Genomic DNA, 17,261 nt, shown 5'->3' with positions numbered 1-17,261 from the left:
AATAGGAAGACGGTCCTAGCTGGCACTTGAATGCTAGCCTCCAAGAAACATGAAAATGATCTTCAGATTTTTAAATTAAGAGCTTAAGTGATCAAAAACATTCCCCTCTATAAAATATGATACAACTGATATCACTGACAGTATTCTTTCTCAGAAGTAGTGTTTGCTGTATCAAGACAAGAACAAGATGTTCAAACTATAAAGTAATAAAAGAACTGGAAATAAAAATGAGGTGCTTACTGCAAGGAGATCCAACCAGTCCATCCTAAAGGAGATCAGTTCTGGGTGTTCTTTGGAAGGACTGATGCTAAAGCTGAAACTCCAATACTTTGGCCACCTCATGCGAAGACTTGACTCATTGGAAAAGACTCTGATGCTGGGAGGGATTGGGGGCAGGAGGAGAAGGGGACAACAGAGGATGAGATGGCTGGATGGCATCACCGACTTGGTGGACATGAGTTTGGGTGAACTCCGGGAGTTGGTGATGGATAGGGAGGCCTGGCGTGCTGCGATTCATGGGGTCGCAAAGAGTCAGACATGACTGAGTGACTGAACTGAACTGAAAATTATGATAATACCTACTCCATCTAAATAAAACATATAATGGACATCAGGGTATGTTAATATGAAACAAAAAAGTGGATCTTTACCTAGTTCAGTTAGTCTGTGGCAAAACAGTCACATGAATACATTGTAATAAGTGTAAAATAAAGTAATCCTTTTTGAAAAGAAATCTGACAATATATATCAAAAGCCTTTATAATCTGTACTCAACAATTTTACTACTTTGAATCTATCCTATAAAAATAAGTCCTAAATACAGGGAAAAAAAACCCTGTTATTATGCACAGTTCATTGCAGGATTATTTCCACTTATTAAAAAAAAAAAAACAGCAAATGACTAAAAAGCAGGGGAAAAATGGTTAACCGTGACATTCACTCAATGAATACTGCATACCTATTAAAACTGATACATAGAAACACGATGCCGTAACAGAAAAACACATATTGTATATAAGAGCAAGGAGCATGGTACAGAAGTGTATGTATATACACCCACCCACCCTCAAACACACATCCAAGTAAAAATGGAAAAATATGCACAGAAAATATACTGGAAGAGTTAACTAGTTAATAATAATCTCATCATTATTTACATGATGAGACTGCGGGCTTTAAAAATCTTTTCACCAACATTTTAATGATGATTTTTTTGATTAAAAAAATCTTACTTAAAAATGTCATTAGCATATAGCCAAAAAATTATGACAGTGCAATTTTCAAAATGAAATATAAGCATGAAGTCTTTATTATAAAGTTCATTAACTTTCAAAAATAGAAAACAACGCCAGCATTAGTTACACTCGACAACACACTTCCCTTATGAGAGCAACACAGGGAGAGAACGCGCGAGGAGAGAGAGCCGTCGGTGTGCAGGAGGCGCTTACATAATTGTCTCTTGCAGACCAGCCTGGGTAGAGCTGCATGTGTAGCTGTCTTTCCTTCCGCGCTAACTCATAATATTTAGCCTGCTCTTCACGAGAGAGGGCATGCCACTGAAAAACAAAGGAGAAGGAGGGGGGAAAATCAAGTAAAAGCAAAGCAGCAATAGGATTATATATCTCATAGTTCAGACAGTGGAGAATGGAAATGTTAAGAATGTAAACTTTGACTTTTAAATGGCAGACTTGACCACGTGTTGCAGAAATCCACCTGGAGTTTGGTGGCTGCAATGAGATTCCAACTTTTGTTTTCCTGTCCTGCTCTCACATTACATGAAACCTGTCCAAGTATCCAAAATGAAATGGCCTCTTGCCCAGCCTTTCTCTCCTCCAGGGCCAGTTAAAGAGAGTGTTCACCAGTAAGCTTCAACACCCAACTTACCCCTTTTTCATAGTTTGTGGCATATTCTGCCATTGAGTCCAAGTGCTATTTATTAATGCAAACTTTCCACAGGTCTTTTCCACACAGATACCTCCTCATCTCACATGCACACTCTCCCACTCTGTCATATGAGGAATCTGAAACCTTCATCATATGATCCTGTCTATAAAGCAAGACATCAAAAGTCAGTCTGTCTCCATCTCTTCACCCTCCCCTCACACTTATAGAAACACTGACTGTCCGCAGGGAGAGCACAGATAGCACACTTTGTGTTCGGTCTTCTTCTGATGGAAAACACGGAGCATGGCCTAAATTTATTTTGACATCTACACTTTCAGACTGTAGGATCTAATTTGGAGAATGTAGCACTTGACACCTTGCAAATTTTCCATTTCCCTTTAGGTAACAGATATTTATAGATCATACAGAGCAAAACAGCACGGCACTGTTTGGGATTTTAAGCAGCCTGAACCCTGTACGGAATAAGTGACTGGTTCAAGATCAAAAAAGGAGTACAGCAGGGCTGTCTGCTGTCACCCTGTTTGCTTAAACCATACACTGAGCACATCATAAGAAATGCTGGGCTGGATGAGTTACAAGCTGGAATCAAGATAGGCAGGAGAAGCATCAACAACCTCAGATATCCGGATGATATCATTCTAATGGCAGAAAGCGAAGAGGAACTAAGAGCCTCTTGATGAGGGTGAAGGAATAGAGACAAAGAGCTAGCTTAAAACTAAATATTAAAAAAAAAAAAACCACTAAGATCATAGCATCCAGCCCCATTACTGTGTGGCAGATAGAAGGGGAAAAGGTGGAAATAGTGACAGATTTCCTGATCTAGGTCTCCAAAAATCACTGCGGACAGTGACTGCAGTCATGAAGTCAGAAGACGATGGCTTCTTGGCAGGAAAGCGATGACAAACCTAGACAGGGTGTTGAAAAGCAGAGATGTTACTCTGCCAACCAAGTCTGTATAGTCAAGGCTATAGTCTTTCCAATGGTCAAAAATGGTTGTGAGAGCTGGACCATAAAGGCGGCAGTTTAGTTGCTCAGTTGTGTCCGACTCTTTGTGACCCCATGGATTGCAGCATGCCAGGCTTCCCTGTGCATCACCAACTCTTGGCGCTTGCTCAAATTCATGTCCATCAAGTTGGTGATGCCATCCAACCATCTTATCCTCTGTCATCCCCTTCTCCTGCCTTCAGTCTTTCCCAGCATCAGGGTCTTTTCCAAGGAGTCAGTTCTTCTCATTAGGTGGCCAAAGTATTAGAGTTTTAGCTTCAGCATCAGTCCTTCCAATGAATATTCAGGGCTGATTTCCTTTAGGATTGCCTGGTTGGACCCCCTTGCAGTCCAGGGGATTCTCAGGAGTCTTCTCCAACACCACAGTTTAAAAGCATCAATTCTTCAATGCTCCGCTTTCTGTATAGTTTAACTCTCACAACCATACATGACTACTGGATAAACCATAGCTTTGATTAGACAGATCTTTGTTGGCAAAGTAATGTCTCTGCTTTTTAATATGCTGTCTAGTCTTGGTTTTGGAGAAGGAAATGGCAACCCACTCCAGTGTTCTTGCCTGGAGAATCCCAGGGACGGGGGAGCCTGGTGGGCTGCCATCTATGGAATCGCACAGAGTCGGACACAACTGAAGCGACTTAGCAGCAGCAGCAGCAGTCTAGGTTGGTCACAGCTTTTCTTCCAAGGAGCAAGCGTCTTTTAATTTCATGTCTACAGTCACCATCTGCAGTGATTTTGGAGCCCAAAAAATCAAAGTCTCTCACTGTTTCCACTGTTTTCCCCATCCATTTGCCATGAATTGATAGGACCAGATGCCATGATCTTAGTTTTCTGAATGTTGAGCTTTAAGTCAACTTTTTCACTCTCCTCTTTCAAACTTTCATCAAGAGGCTCTTTAGTTTTTATTCACTTTCTGCCATAAGGGTGGTGTCATCTGCCTATCTGAGGTTATTGCTATTTCTCTTGGCAATCTTGATTCCAGCTTGTGCTTCATCCAGCCTGGCATTTCACATGAGGTACTCTGCATATAAGTTAAATAAGCCAGGTGATGATATACAGCCTTGACGGACTGCTTTCCCTATTTGGAACCAGTATGTTGTTCCATGTCCAGTTCTAACTGTTGCTTCCTGACCTGCATACAGATTTCTCAGGAGGCAGGTCAGGTGGTCTGGTATTCCCATCTCTTGAAGAATTTTCCACAGTTTGTTGTGATCTGCACAAAGGCTTTGGCATAGTCAATAAAGCAGATGTTTTTCTGGAACTCCTTGCTTTTTCGATGATCCAATGGATGTTGGCAATTTTATCTCTGGTTCCTCTGCCTTTTCTCAAACCAGCTTTAGCATCATGGAAGTTCATGGCTCACGCACTGTTGAAGCCTGGCTTGTAGAATTTAGAGCATTACTTTACTAGCATGTGAGATGAGTGCAATTGTGCGGTAGATTGAGCATTCTTTGGGATTGCCTTTCTGTGGGACTGGAAAGAAAACTGGCCTTTTCCAGTCCTCTGGCCACTGCTGAGTTTTGCACATTTGCTGGCATATTGAGTGCAGCACTTTCACAGCATCATCTTTCAGGATTTGATATAGCTCAACTGGAATTCCATCACTTCCACTAGCTTTATTCGTAGTGATGCTTCCTAAAGGCCCACTTGACTTCGCATTCCAGGATGACTGGCTCTAGGTGAGTGACCACACCATTGTGGTAATCTGGGTCATGAAGATCTTTTTTGTATAGTTCTTTTGTGTCTTCTTGCCACCTCTTAGTATCTTCTGCTTCTGTTAGGTCCATACCATTTCTGTCCTTTATTGAGCCCATCTTTGCATGAAGTGTTTCCTTGGTATCTCTAATTTTCTTGAAGAGATCTCTAGTCTTTTCATTCTATTGTTTTCCTCTATCGCTTTGCATTGATCACTGAGGAAGGCTTTCTTATCTCTCCTAGCTATTCTTTGGAACTCTGCCTTCAAATGGGTGTATCTTTCCTTTTCTCCTTTGCCTTTAGCTTCTCTTCTTTCCTCAGCTATTTGTAAGGCCTCCGCAGACAACCATTTTGCCTTTTTATTTCTTTCTCTTGGGGATGGTCTTGATCACTGCCTCCTGTACAATGTCATGAACCTCTGTCCATAGTTCTTCAGGCGCACTGTCTATCAGATCTAATCCCTTGCATCTATTTGTCACTTCCACTGTATAATCATAAGGGATTTGATTTAGGTCATACCCGAATGGTCCAGTGGTTTTCCCTACTTTCTTTAATAAGTCTGAATTTGGCAATAAGGAGTTCATGATCTGAGCCAGAGTCAGCTCCCCATCTTGTTTTTGCTGATTGTATAGAGCTTCTCTCTCTTTGGCTGCAAAGAACATAATCAATTTGATTTTGGTATTGACCATCTGCTGATGTCCATGTGTAGAGTCTTTACTTGTGTTGTTGGAAGAAGGTGTTTGCTATGACCAGTGTGTTCTCTTGGCAAAACTCTGTTAGCCTTCGCTCTGCTTCATTCTGTACTCTAAGGGCAATTTTGCCTATTATTCCAGGTATCTCTTGATCTCCTACTTTTGCATTCCAGTCCCCTATAATGAAAAAGACATCTTTTGGGGGTGTTATTTCTAGAAGGTCTTATAGGTCTTCATAGAACCATTCAAATTCAGCTTCTTCAGCACTGCTGGTTGGAGCATAGACTTGGATTATTGTGATACTGAATGGTTTGCCTTGGAAACGAACAGAGATCATTCTGTCGTTTTTGAGACTGCACCCAAGAATTGCATTTCAGACTCTTTTGTTGATTATGAGGGCTACTCCATTTCATCTAAGAAGAAAAAAGGCGGCAGAATGTCAAAGAATTGATGCCTTTGAACTGTGGTGCTGGAGAAGATTCCTGAGAGTCCCTTGGACAGAAAGGAGATCAAAGCAGTCAATCTTAAGGGAAATCAACCCAGAATATTCACTGGAAGGACAGATGCTGAAGCTGAAGCTCCACTATTTTGGTTATCTGATGTGAAGAGCTGAGTCACTGAGAAAGTCCCTGATGCTGAGAAAGATCGAGGGCAGAAGGAGAAGAGGATGTCAGAGGATGAGATGGCTGGATGGCATCACAAATTCTGGGAGATGGCGAGGGACAGGGAGGCCTAGTGCGCTGTAGTCCATGGGGTCACAAAGAGTCGGACACAACTGCGTGACTGAACGACAACACTGGCACTTTGTGTGTTTACATAAAACTTACCCCAGGCCCCCAGTAGCAGTTTCCCAGTGCATCCTCCTACTTTCCAAATGCCAGGGTCTGTTGTCAGCAACTCCCAGAGAACTGGCTGCACTCTGGGGGACCCACTGGCCGGAGGTGATGGCACAGGGGCAGTGGCTGTAGGAGGCATGGGCCAGAGCCCACACCACTCGCACCTGCACACACGTGTGCCTGCACACTCTGGATGAGTCCCGCTTCCACTCCAGCGCTCCCAATTCTAGGGTGTACTGCTTCCATTTCACTTCCTGTTAAAGGCCGGGTGGTTCTTTCTCATTCATGTCTACTGGGCATATTGATTTTAATTACTTTCTTCTTGCTTTTTTTTTTTAATGATGGAAAAGAATGGTATGACTGGACTGGAGAAAGGAAGGAGAGGTGAGAGAGAGAGCAAGAAGTGAGCGGTGAGCAAGAAGAGGCTGTGCTCGATGACCGTGGTCCAGTGGTCAGGACCCAGTCCCTATAGCACAATGGGGATGTGCCTCCTCAAGGACACAAACACCTGCTGCCCTTGCCCCTGGAAAGGAGGGGACCTCCCCTCAAAGAGAGCACTAGAGTGCCTGTGGCTTCATCCCAGCCTCCGGGCCAGAGATGGTGGGACCCACAGGCAGGGCAATGGATTCCACTCCCTTCAAACCACCCCTTGAAGGCCAGAGCCTCTAAGTTGACAGGACAATGATTTAATTGCTTTAGAAGTGCAAAGTGTAAAGTTAGGAAACATGACACTCAGTGGAACTTGGCCTGAGCCTACAGGCAAATCAAATAATATACTTTTCTTTAAAAAAAAAAAAAAAAAACAGTGGGGGAGGGAGGGCAGATAGGGAGGTGGCAGAAAAAATACAAAACCTGAAAGAAGTTACCTGAGACACAATTCTTTGTACCAGCAGAGTAATCACAATTAGTCAAGTTGAGCCTAAGAAGGCATGTCTGGGGAGCAGTGGAAGCTGAGGCAGGAAAAGTCACACTGCCTCTGTCCACTAAAAGTGAAAGAAAGTTAAAGTCACTCAGTTGTGTCCAACTCTCTGTGACCCCATGGACTATACAGTCCATGGAATTCTCCAGGCCAGGATACTGGAGTGGGTAGCCAGCCATTCCCTTCTCCAGGGGATCTTCCCAACCCAGGTCTCCTGCATTGCAGGCAGAGTCTTTACCAACTGAGCCACCAGGGAAGCCCCTTTTCTAAACATGAGGTTCTGACCTAGAGCCCTTCACGGAGAGAAAAAGCCACACCAGGCACAGTGGAAGAGATCAGCCTACCTTGGGAAAAAAAAAAAAAGACTCATCATTAGTATTTAGATAGTTCTGGTGCTAACATGATTGGCAAGAGGCAAAGCATTATCAAAAAGGAACAAAAAGAAGACTAAGAAGAAAAAAGATAAGAAGTCTTACTTTGTAAATTTGTTCATTCATTTGATCAATAATCTCTCATACTACTGCAATATGTCAGTGCTACTGCTACTGCTAAGTGGCTTCAGTCGTGTCCGACTCTATGTGACCCCATAGACAGCAGCCCACCAGGCTCCCCCGTCCCTGGGATTCTCCAGGCAAGAACACTGGAGTAGGTTGCCATTTCCTTCTCCAATGTATGAAAGTGAAAAGTGAAAGTGAAGTCGCTCAGTCATGTCTGACCCTTAGCGACACCATGGACTGCAGCCTACCAGGCTCCTCCGTCCATGGGATTTTCCAGGCAAGAGTACTGGAGTGGGGTGCCATTGCCTTCTCCGAATATGTCAGTATAGAGATATAGTTTATCTGGACTAGTAAATAAAACTTATCTCCCAAAATACATATGGAGGTTGGGTCTTCTACCCAAACAACTGGTTAAACAAGTAGGAATTTTTCAGTTACAGCAGGAAATTTAGGTTGACAAGACCCCAGCTAACAAAACTGAGCAAAATTCAAAGTTAAAAAACAGACCACAAACTAAACTGTTTACCTGCCTTTTCAACTGCTTTTAGCTCCTAGAGATTTATAATTCACAAACTCAACTCACAAATGAAGCATCATTTACTAGAGTAAAACAGTTAAGTAAAATTATGATATATTAAAGTTTTATGTTGAAAACAAAAGTAAAGTCTGATTCAAAGCTAGAAAGATGATCTTAACAGGCATTTCTGAAACACATATTGACTAAAAGCGTTTTTCCATCTCTTTTGCTTACTGAAAGATTCATCAAGTTGTTGGGAAAATACCCATTTGAAGAAACTTAACACAGTTCCAAGATTTAGAAATTCTGACAATAAATATGCAATAAATGGACTTCCTTTAATAGTCTAGAAGGTCTGAAAAAGAAAAACCTTAAAATAATATTTATGTTATTATTTATAGTATGAAGAAGAAAACTTGAGTCATTCATATGAATGAACATTTCTATGTTAGAGATAAAGGTGAGTAAAAATCAAAAGATAAAATGTTCCAGGATGAATTTCAATTCCATTATTAAGAATTCTAATTATCCTAGTGTAAAACTTCATGATTTTAAAGCTAGGAACTTTAAAGAACTAGCAAGAACTATCCTGCCAGAGGGGAGTTATGAAAGGATAGAAAACCTGATCTTAATCAAAGATCTCAGAGACCTATAAATAGAAACAGGTGTCCAAATCAAAGACAGGGAGAGACCCTAAATGAGAACCATCCTTTAGGACACATGCTCTGATCTGGGGATTGTTAAGGGAGCTGAGAAAGTAGCAACTGTTGGAAATGTGCATTAAAAATAGGAAGCATACGTCCATATCATATGCTTAACTCTCTTGAGCAGGAAAATAATTCCCACTGGAGGACCATGGACCTTTAACTTGAGGGAAAGAAAAAAAAAAAAACAAGAGTTTTACACAAGCTGAAAAAAGAACCCTTCTTTTCCTCTAATTTCTTCTTTTGAAGGGTCAGGGGCAAAAAATGATGGGAATCACTCATCTGCTATGATCTGGCTTTGAAAATCATTGCAATTATTGTGATTAAGTGTTTAAGAATCCACAGGGAGATAGAGTATTGTACACAGGGCACCAAAAGAGCTATATAATCTACCACCACATCCTACCCCCGAAACCTGGGGTCTTGAAGATTGGAAATAGCTGCGTTTTTATGCCATCCAACAGGAATCTATAATTCAACAATGCCTGCTCTCCGCCATCTGCTTTCCTCACATGGACTGGAAATCTCCTAATGTTTTCTGTCACGGATGCTGAAATGTATGAGGTTTTTAACAAACATGATGAAAATGATCATCATTAAAACATGACCTTTAAGTCCCACAAAGGTTGTCAAGACCTTCCTTCTCCTGAATGTTCATTTGCAAACCATGAATTTCTTGAGAGTTTGCAAAAACAAATACACAAGATCATATTTTAAGAAGTCACCACACATATATGAAGAGCATCATACAAGTTAAGCTGAAGCATTTCTAAAACTTCAATGGAATTATAGTAAAATGCAATTTCAATGAGAAAAATTCCAATTTTCTCCACCACCCTTCAGATACCCAACTAAACCCATTTCAACCTTGAGAAAAGTACTGGAACGGACTGACTCATCTCTGTGCTGGTGGCTGGACAAGGAAATCTAAGAGTGTCTGTTCTAGTTATAAGTCTAGTGCCTGGGACATGACAGGTACTCAGAAAACTATCTCCGCATGGGTGAAAGAAGCAACAACATCAACAGAAAGGGAGGGCAATCGAGAAACCTGGCCCATGTACACCTGGAGAATCAGAGAACAATGCTTCCAGAATTAGGACTTCTCCGGCCCTCACCAATTCTTCTATGTAAAGCTTTAAGGCAGAATGATCTGCTTACATCTTGGAAGGAGCAGCCACTGCTGACTGCCAGGGTTTATCCAGAAACGTGGCTGGCCCCAGAGGCCTTGCTGTAGCTCCCTGCTTTCTTGCTTCAGAGTCTGCGCACGCGCGCACACACACACACACACACACACAGCTTCGTGTGGGGAGAGTCCACCTCACCCCCTTCATCAGGGGTTAACCCCCACTCATCTCTCAACTACTTTCTCAGGAGGCCATTCCCTAGCCCCGCCCCACCTCCATTATTCTCTGATTCTTGCTCTTCATATTGACAGTATTTATCACAATTTTAATTATATATATAATAAGGAATTATTTCATATCAGTATCCTGTCACAAAACTTCAAGATCTGTGAAGGCGAAGACTACATCTATTTTACTCTGCAATAACTATGTAATGCCTACTACACTGCCTGGCACATAAAAGACACTCAAGATATACTCATTTAAAGTATAATAATAGGAAAATAGTTGTCATTTACAGGAAATGTTCCAAGTGCCAGATACAATCTCAGTTGCTGATACAATGCATTATATCATTCCTGCTAAAGGTTGTCACGTGCTCTCTGTTACTCCCCGAGTGACTGGTGACTACACAGATGATTCTATGAATACCTGATGTGTAAGTGCATTTGGGCAGCTGTTAACGAAGCAGTTCCATGGTTACCATAAACATTTACATACCATCCCACTACTTACCCTTCTGCCTAGAATCTGGTTGATAGCTGCACTTTCCTTTAGAGTACACTCAGCTACGACATTCGCTCTCATTTCTTTCATGTATAACATAAAAGCATTCAGAGGCTTTTTAATGTGAGGTCTTTTGGGCTCCTGCTCCTTTCTCTGTTCATGCTGAGGCTTCCTAAAAGTTGGGAGTGGGGAAGGGGTTAGATGAATCAGGAAGAGATGGGAGGAGAGGAGCAGAGCATCCGCTTATATCATGAGTCCACCTCAGGCTGGGACCACCCTCTGGGCTCTCTAAAAGCCCCCAGGACACTGTCTACTTAAAAAGAGTGACTCATCTACTGTTGATAAATAAGGATCCTTTGGTTTGTGAAAGCTTACCTACAGCTATAGAAGGGTTTAACCCAACACAGAAATGGGCCTGTGAAGACGCTGCTTCTGGATTGTAGACGTCCCTGGTCACCTTAGGAAAAGCTGAACATGTAGTGCAGGTAGTCAGTTCTCCTCTAGAACTGACGTTCTTAACTTCTGTGGGGCAGGGCTCCTCTGAGAAGCTAATGAAACCTTAGGCTCTCTCCCCCAGACAAATGCACATGGATTTGCCTGCACTTGCAGGGGTCTTATGGACAGTGTTCACATGCTCCCTGCCACCCACTCCTTCTGTTCCAGTACAAGCTCTAGATTAAGAAATTCAATCAGTTACTAATCTTTTGGGAGAATTCAGCTGTGCTGTAACAGCCTGCAACAACCCTGGTCTGACAGGAAATCCTGGGTTTTGGTTTGCCCCCTTCCTTTCAATTCAGTGCTTCCAAAGCCTTGATGCAGATGCAGGGTGGCTGTATTTCTAGGAGGAAATGCACTGAACCCCCCAATCTACTTCATTCACTCTCATGGTCCCCAAGAATGGGAACCCAATTCAAGCCTTGCACTAAATGGCCGAACAGCTCCATTTCTTCAGTCTTTCTGCTCTGAAGATCTCTTCTCTTTAGTGGGTTTCCCTTCATCTTTTGAGATTCGTGCTCCTTTTCCATCTCAGAACCAAATCAGAGCACTGAGAATCAAGCTGCTCGGTTTCCTCAGGGGCAGAGCTTTCAAGGCGGAGCTACACTGACTTTCCGGATAACAGACAGGGGTAAGATTCGACAACAGCAAAGGAGAAACGGTGGGGTTTCAGTCCTTGGTACCACAAGGCATTCGCAGGCGGAGAGAGGGGCACACTTACACATGCATTAGGTCACTGTCAGTGTGGGGGTGTTCCTGTTTGACCTGAGGCGTTACGATGGCTGGATGAGGGATGCCAGTTGTGTGGGGACCAGGAGGACCAGGAATCATATGATGAGAAAACCTGAAAGAAGGAAAGTCGAGAAAACAAGATGTACTGCTGTAGCAAGCGCTGGATGGAATTTTGAAACAACTCACTAACTGCTATTGGCTGAGAGTAAAAACACATCTTCACACACAGACATATTAACTATAAGAGCAGGCTGATGATTAATTTCTTTCCTTTCTGTATTCAGGTGGAAAATATTTATAATTACACACCACCTAACAGATTTTTTTTTTTTTTCAAGCTAATGGTGGATTCTGGCATTTTTCCTGGGAGGGCTCTAGGCAATAGGATTTTTTTTAAAAGTGAGTCACTTTTCTTGCAAAGCAGTTTTCAGAGAAGAATTTCAGTAAGAATAATTACTGGAAATAGAATATTTTATGAAGATTTAGCTTTTTAAAATGATTTTAAAATCTAAAGACATCATATTTTTAAATCTCTGTCTACATCCCTAAGTGGACCTTCATATTAAGTCTTCTCGTGTTGGCTTTTTCCCTAATATCGGGAGAGAGCAACTGAGAAGACAAAGGACAGGAAGATTTGTTCAGTCTCTACTTTAATAAGGTTGCCATCAGCATCATTCCAAATAATGTTCTACACATAAAGAAGGTAGTGTCTGAGAGATCTAGCCTCATGGAAAACTGATAACAAAATTAAGGGGAAGAATTTAATTAAAGGGAAGGATACAGTTCTGCTTCAAGGTAAAAACTACACAAGCTCAAATAAAGGCTTTTTCCCAGAGTATGCTTATAGAGCATTAAAAAAATCTCAAAATATCCACCACCATCCAACACAAAGGAGGGAAACTGCCATGCAAGAAAAATAAAACAAAGACAGTACTTTCAACAAGCTCTTTGATAAATTTGGATATGCTTTAGAAATTTCTGCTTTCAAACTGTTTTAAAGTAAACATGTAGTTCAACAAAAAACATTCTCAGGTCTTTCATCACTGTCTATACAGTTAATTTCTTCTTCTGGGAAGGAAAGAAGGGACTCTGCTTGGATATGTAATATTTAAGAAACAAATCTTTAAAAATTAAGGAGGCATGGGAAAAATACAAACACTTGATCAAATTATGATGCTTTGCCAAATGGACCATTTGCAAAAATACGTGATGCTGGTTATTTGCCTATGAGAAAATCCTGTCATCACACAATTCTTATACAATGTTGAAATATATGTATAAAATATATTTTGGAGGAAGGATATTAATTTCATTCCCTCTCAACCAGTTAGGTGTACAATTTATTGAATAAAATTTTTTTGAAAAAGCTGAAATTCACCACAGAAAACTGCAAATTTCATACATATATAAAAAAGTTAAGATTTACAACCAGTTACTAACCCAACAGTTTGACTTCCAGCATGTTAATGCTAGCTCCCTTGAAAAAGCCACATTGAACACACAGATGATACACCACAAATGTGTGTGTACATCAAGCACGGGGCACAAAAGCCGTCCTTTCCAGAGGCAAAAGCGTTACACAGAGCGGTGTGGCACAGCAGACCTCGCAGAGCTTCACACCACTACGTCCACACAGGGCCTGATTCACACACTAGGACGCACAGCCCGGACGGCCTGACAGCCCGGAAGCCCCGTTCCTTCTCTTCCCACAGCCTCGGTCCAGGAAGGCTCTAGACTATCTGGGCCTTTTCAGACACCGTCACATGAAACTGAGACGACCTTCCTCACAGAAGAAAAAAAAAAAAAAGCCAGTGTGTATTCTCCCGCTGACCCACCCCCAGCATGTTTTGAATTGAACAAGCTCTTCCTATGATGTCCCCTCTGGGGGCGTTTCTCCTCCCGCCGTCGGGGGGCGGCGAAGTCTTTTGGAGGTACGGTCTCCAGGGTGGCTGAGTCCGTCTGCCTGACGGGTGTGGCTGGAGCTGTGGGGCGTGGAGTCTGGCTCCTTCCCGGGACTCCCCAGGACGCCTAGTGTGGGAGCCAGGCACCCTGCGCAGACAGACGCGGGCTGAGCTGTGCGCCCGCCGGGCCGAGAGGCAAGCAGAGGCGCACGAGACGCAAGCGCGCAAGAGCAGCCTGTCCTGGCGCGCCCGGTTCCACCTCCACCTACCTGGACATGGAAGTGTCGACTGACAGTGAGGATGGGTAGGGCTGCCTGAAGCCTCCCGTGATGGGATATACAGGCTGACCTTGCCTGAGGTCACAGAAGAGAGGAACCCATCAATGACAAAACATGAGTTACCAACCAGCAACAAGAGTTTGATGAGGGGAGGCCCTCAACCAGAATCTGGGGTGTGTTACGAGGGGGTACTGCTCACTCACCCAGCTGCTTCCCTTCCTCACCCTCCGCCCACCCAAAGCATCACTAGTGCCTTGAAGGAACTCTCCTGTTGCAGTCCATCGGTGACTCCTTTTCTACCCCTGCCCCTCTCCAGCCCCACTGATGCTTTGCACAAAGTAGGCATGTAAACAGCTCTTACTGAATATAACAGAACCTGAGAAAGGTGAACTATTCTTTTTAGGATAATGGGTTCTTTATCAGAATCTTTGAGAACTTCAGGGAAGGGAAGAAAGGAGGAAATAAAAGTTTATATAAAAATGAACATATTTTTGAAAACCCTGCACCCCACCTCCCACCCTTACACCCATGCTGCAGGCAAGAAATAAAAGATCAATTCATTGGAGTTATTTTCTCTCTGCTCTGAGAATTCCATCTCTCCCTCTGTTTTTCCTACATGTCACATTTTTCATTTACACAGTCTTTATTTCCAGATGCCACTGATGGAACTCAGCCCAGGATTACTGCCCTTAAGTAGCTAAGTTCAGACAGAATAATTGATGTAGGTTTGGAAGTGTTCGCATAATCAATTAAATCCAAACAGAGTTATTGACTGTGAGAGTTAATGCTAAAGAGAAGAGAGAAAGCTGGAATATCCATGGCAGGATAAGCCCTCCTTATGAAGAGGAGATAACGTAAGGATGTGAGGGAGGGAAACTGGGGCTTTCGCCAGGGGTCTGCAAGGACACAGAGTCAGGGAAGAAAGGAGAGAAAACGTTTGCTGAAGGTGCAGCCCTTTGTCCGTGGAGTGAGGTGAGAGAGGTGGGAGTGAGGGCAGGGAAAGCTATGTGCTAACTAACAATAAAATGATAGAAATAGGCTCCACTGTATGAAGTGATTCCTTCTTCCCTAAATACATTTCTTTTCCTTTACCTTATAATTTAAAAAAAACTGAAAACAGTGGTATGGATCTTTCAGAAAAAACAAAATAGAGAACACTTGGGTTCTGAAAGGATAAAGTCCATTCGTCAGTTTTTCACTCCTCTGAACTCAAACTGGTGCTTACTTTATTAAAATTCAAAAGATGCTTTTGCATTTGTTACAGTTATTTGTCATTTACATCACTTGCCCATTTATAAGCAAAGATCGATATTCAATATATCTAAGGTTATGCTTTAAAAATATAAGTTGTTCATAAAGAACTAGAAAAGAAAAACCACAGTGAACACTTTGTACAGGCATAGTAAATGCCCAGAGCCACAAATTGAATCCATAAAACTATAAGCTTCAAAGCAAATGCTACACAGTCATTTTCTACACATATTAGCAAACGGACTCAGTCCATTTCAAAGTCTGTATGTTTTTTAATCTTTTAAATTGAAATGAAATAAAGTTAGCACCTTGTGTGTTGAAGTTTCTTCAACTCCACAAGTGTTATTATTCATAAAGCTAATTTCCATAAATGGGGAGTAGGAGATATCAGACGTCTGGCTGCAGGTTGCAAGAAGGATCTTACCAGCCAAGAGGTGGGGTAATCTGTCCAACACCACCCGGAGACAGGGGATAAAACGTAGGGATCTCGGGAGCTGGAGGATGTCTGGACATGCCTGTTTAAAAAGAACAATGGAGAGGCAGATTCACAGGACATTCGATTTCTGAGAGAAATAGAAAGGCAAGAAAATGCATTATGTCATTAGTACTTAAGGTGTAGAATGAGACAGTATTTAATTTTCTGATTTAACAGAAGTCAGTTTGTTATCTTTACTCAAGATTTCATTATCTGAGAAAACACATCCGAAGGTGGTACATCTTGAGGGGCTCCTAAAACAGTAAATATACTGCGAGTAAAACAAGCATCAAAATGAGACTGTAAAAGTACTTAAGTTTGCCTCATTATTTCACTTCGGTTAGGAAAAGGGTAGACAACTGTTTCTGTGTAGAATGACAGCTCTTCATAAGCAGGAGGCCTGCCGTGGTGTTCAAGGATTAGGTAAATCGCTCGTTTCAGGTCTTCACTGGCTCCCTTATGGGCACGTAGATTTGGGAAATGTGATACCTCAGAGGATCAAAGATTAATTGGAAATAATCTTCAGCCCCATAATGGCCGCACGTGATAGGATTCATCTGGTCTCTGGCACTGCAGCTCCAACCGAGCTCTTCACCGGGTCGAGTCCCCTGGGCTCTGAGGTCAAGCCGGTCTGGATCAGCTGTACTCCACAGAGAACGAGCGTGCCACGCTGTTTCACGAGCTCACACTCCCTGGAGCACACTACCCTAGAGCTGTGAAACCACCCAGAGATGACGCCTAATCCTAGTCCCACTTGACATCCCTGTTTACGTCTTACCTTGGGTACTGAAAAGAAGGGGTGCGATGTATACGTAAAAACGCAAAACAAAACGTTACGTTCATATCTGGGGGAAAGTGATTCTGAACAGAAGAAAGCCACAGGAGTTTCTTTACACAGTTAATCTGGCTTTAAAAGAGCATTATCCTGTATAAACGTATATCCCCAGGTTTAACAACCCGAATATACATTCAGTGGCTATAATTATATTGCCTCGTATGCAAAATCAGGTGAGTATACAGAAGATGTTCTTTACGTATTCTGCTTTTTTACTATTCAAAATGTCTGTGAATTTCATTTGGATATTAAAAGATATTGAAGGCCTTGAGCATATGGGAATAGCTTAAGAAGTGTTGTCTTCAAAGTTGATGTTAATTTGACTTTGAAGTTAGGACAAACTATTCTTTAACTCTTAGAAGAAGTAGCTAGGAAGGAGAAAGGTCTTTAATCTCTTTCGACGGAGTTTACATGAGATCATCTCAGGTTTTGCTGTTTTTAAAAGGAGTCTAAAATCTTCTTTTTTGATCTCTTATCACTTTCAAATTTAATGAGTATTTTTTTAAATTCCTTTATATCATCAATTCACCAAAAGCATTGGATACAATAGGACCTAAGGAAGTTCTGTGGATCTACTCTCTCTCTCTGAAGCAGAGCCCCTGGCAACTTTTTATGGAAGCTGGAAGTTCACTTTAGCAGAGTTACCATAAAAATCTCCCTTTATAAAAAACCTGTCA

At 42.1% G+C, this 17,261-nt stretch overlaps 1 protein-coding gene across 7 annotated transcripts in view; it reads right to left on the bottom strand.

Annotated features, from left to right (window-relative positions):
• LEF1 (lymphoid enhancer binding factor 1) overlaps positions 1–17,261 on the bottom strand; it is a 121,359-nt gene that overhangs the window by 18,389 nt on the left and 85,709 nt on the right. For 4 of the 7 annotated variants that reach the window (XM_040237499.1, XM_040237500.1, XM_040237503.1 and 1 more), the window contains exons 5-9: positions 15,699–15,789; positions 14,015–14,098; positions 11,834–11,956; positions 10,627–10,789; positions 1,449–1,556 (exon numbers count right to left, since the gene is read on the bottom strand). In XM_040237499.1, coding sequence (XP_040093433.1) covers positions 1,449–1,556; positions 10,627–10,789; positions 11,834–11,956; positions 14,015–14,098; positions 15,699–15,789 — 569 coding nt within the window. The remainder of the gene's footprint in view (positions 1–1,448; positions 1,557–10,626; positions 10,790–11,833; positions 11,957–14,014; positions 14,099–15,698; positions 15,790–17,261) is intronic. The other 3 variants (XM_040237502.1, XM_040237501.1, XM_040237505.1) reach the window with 1 other exon arrangement.

The sequence above is a fragment of the Oryx dammah genome, unplaced genomic scaffold, assembly GCF_014754425.2.
Source record: "Oryx dammah isolate SB20612 unplaced genomic scaffold, SCBI_Odam_1.1 HiC_scaffold_3, whole genome shotgun sequence".
NCBI classification, from domain to species: Eukaryota; Metazoa; Chordata; class Mammalia; order Artiodactyla; family Bovidae; genus Oryx; species Oryx dammah.
This window is presented reverse-complemented; position numbering and strand designations above follow the sequence as displayed.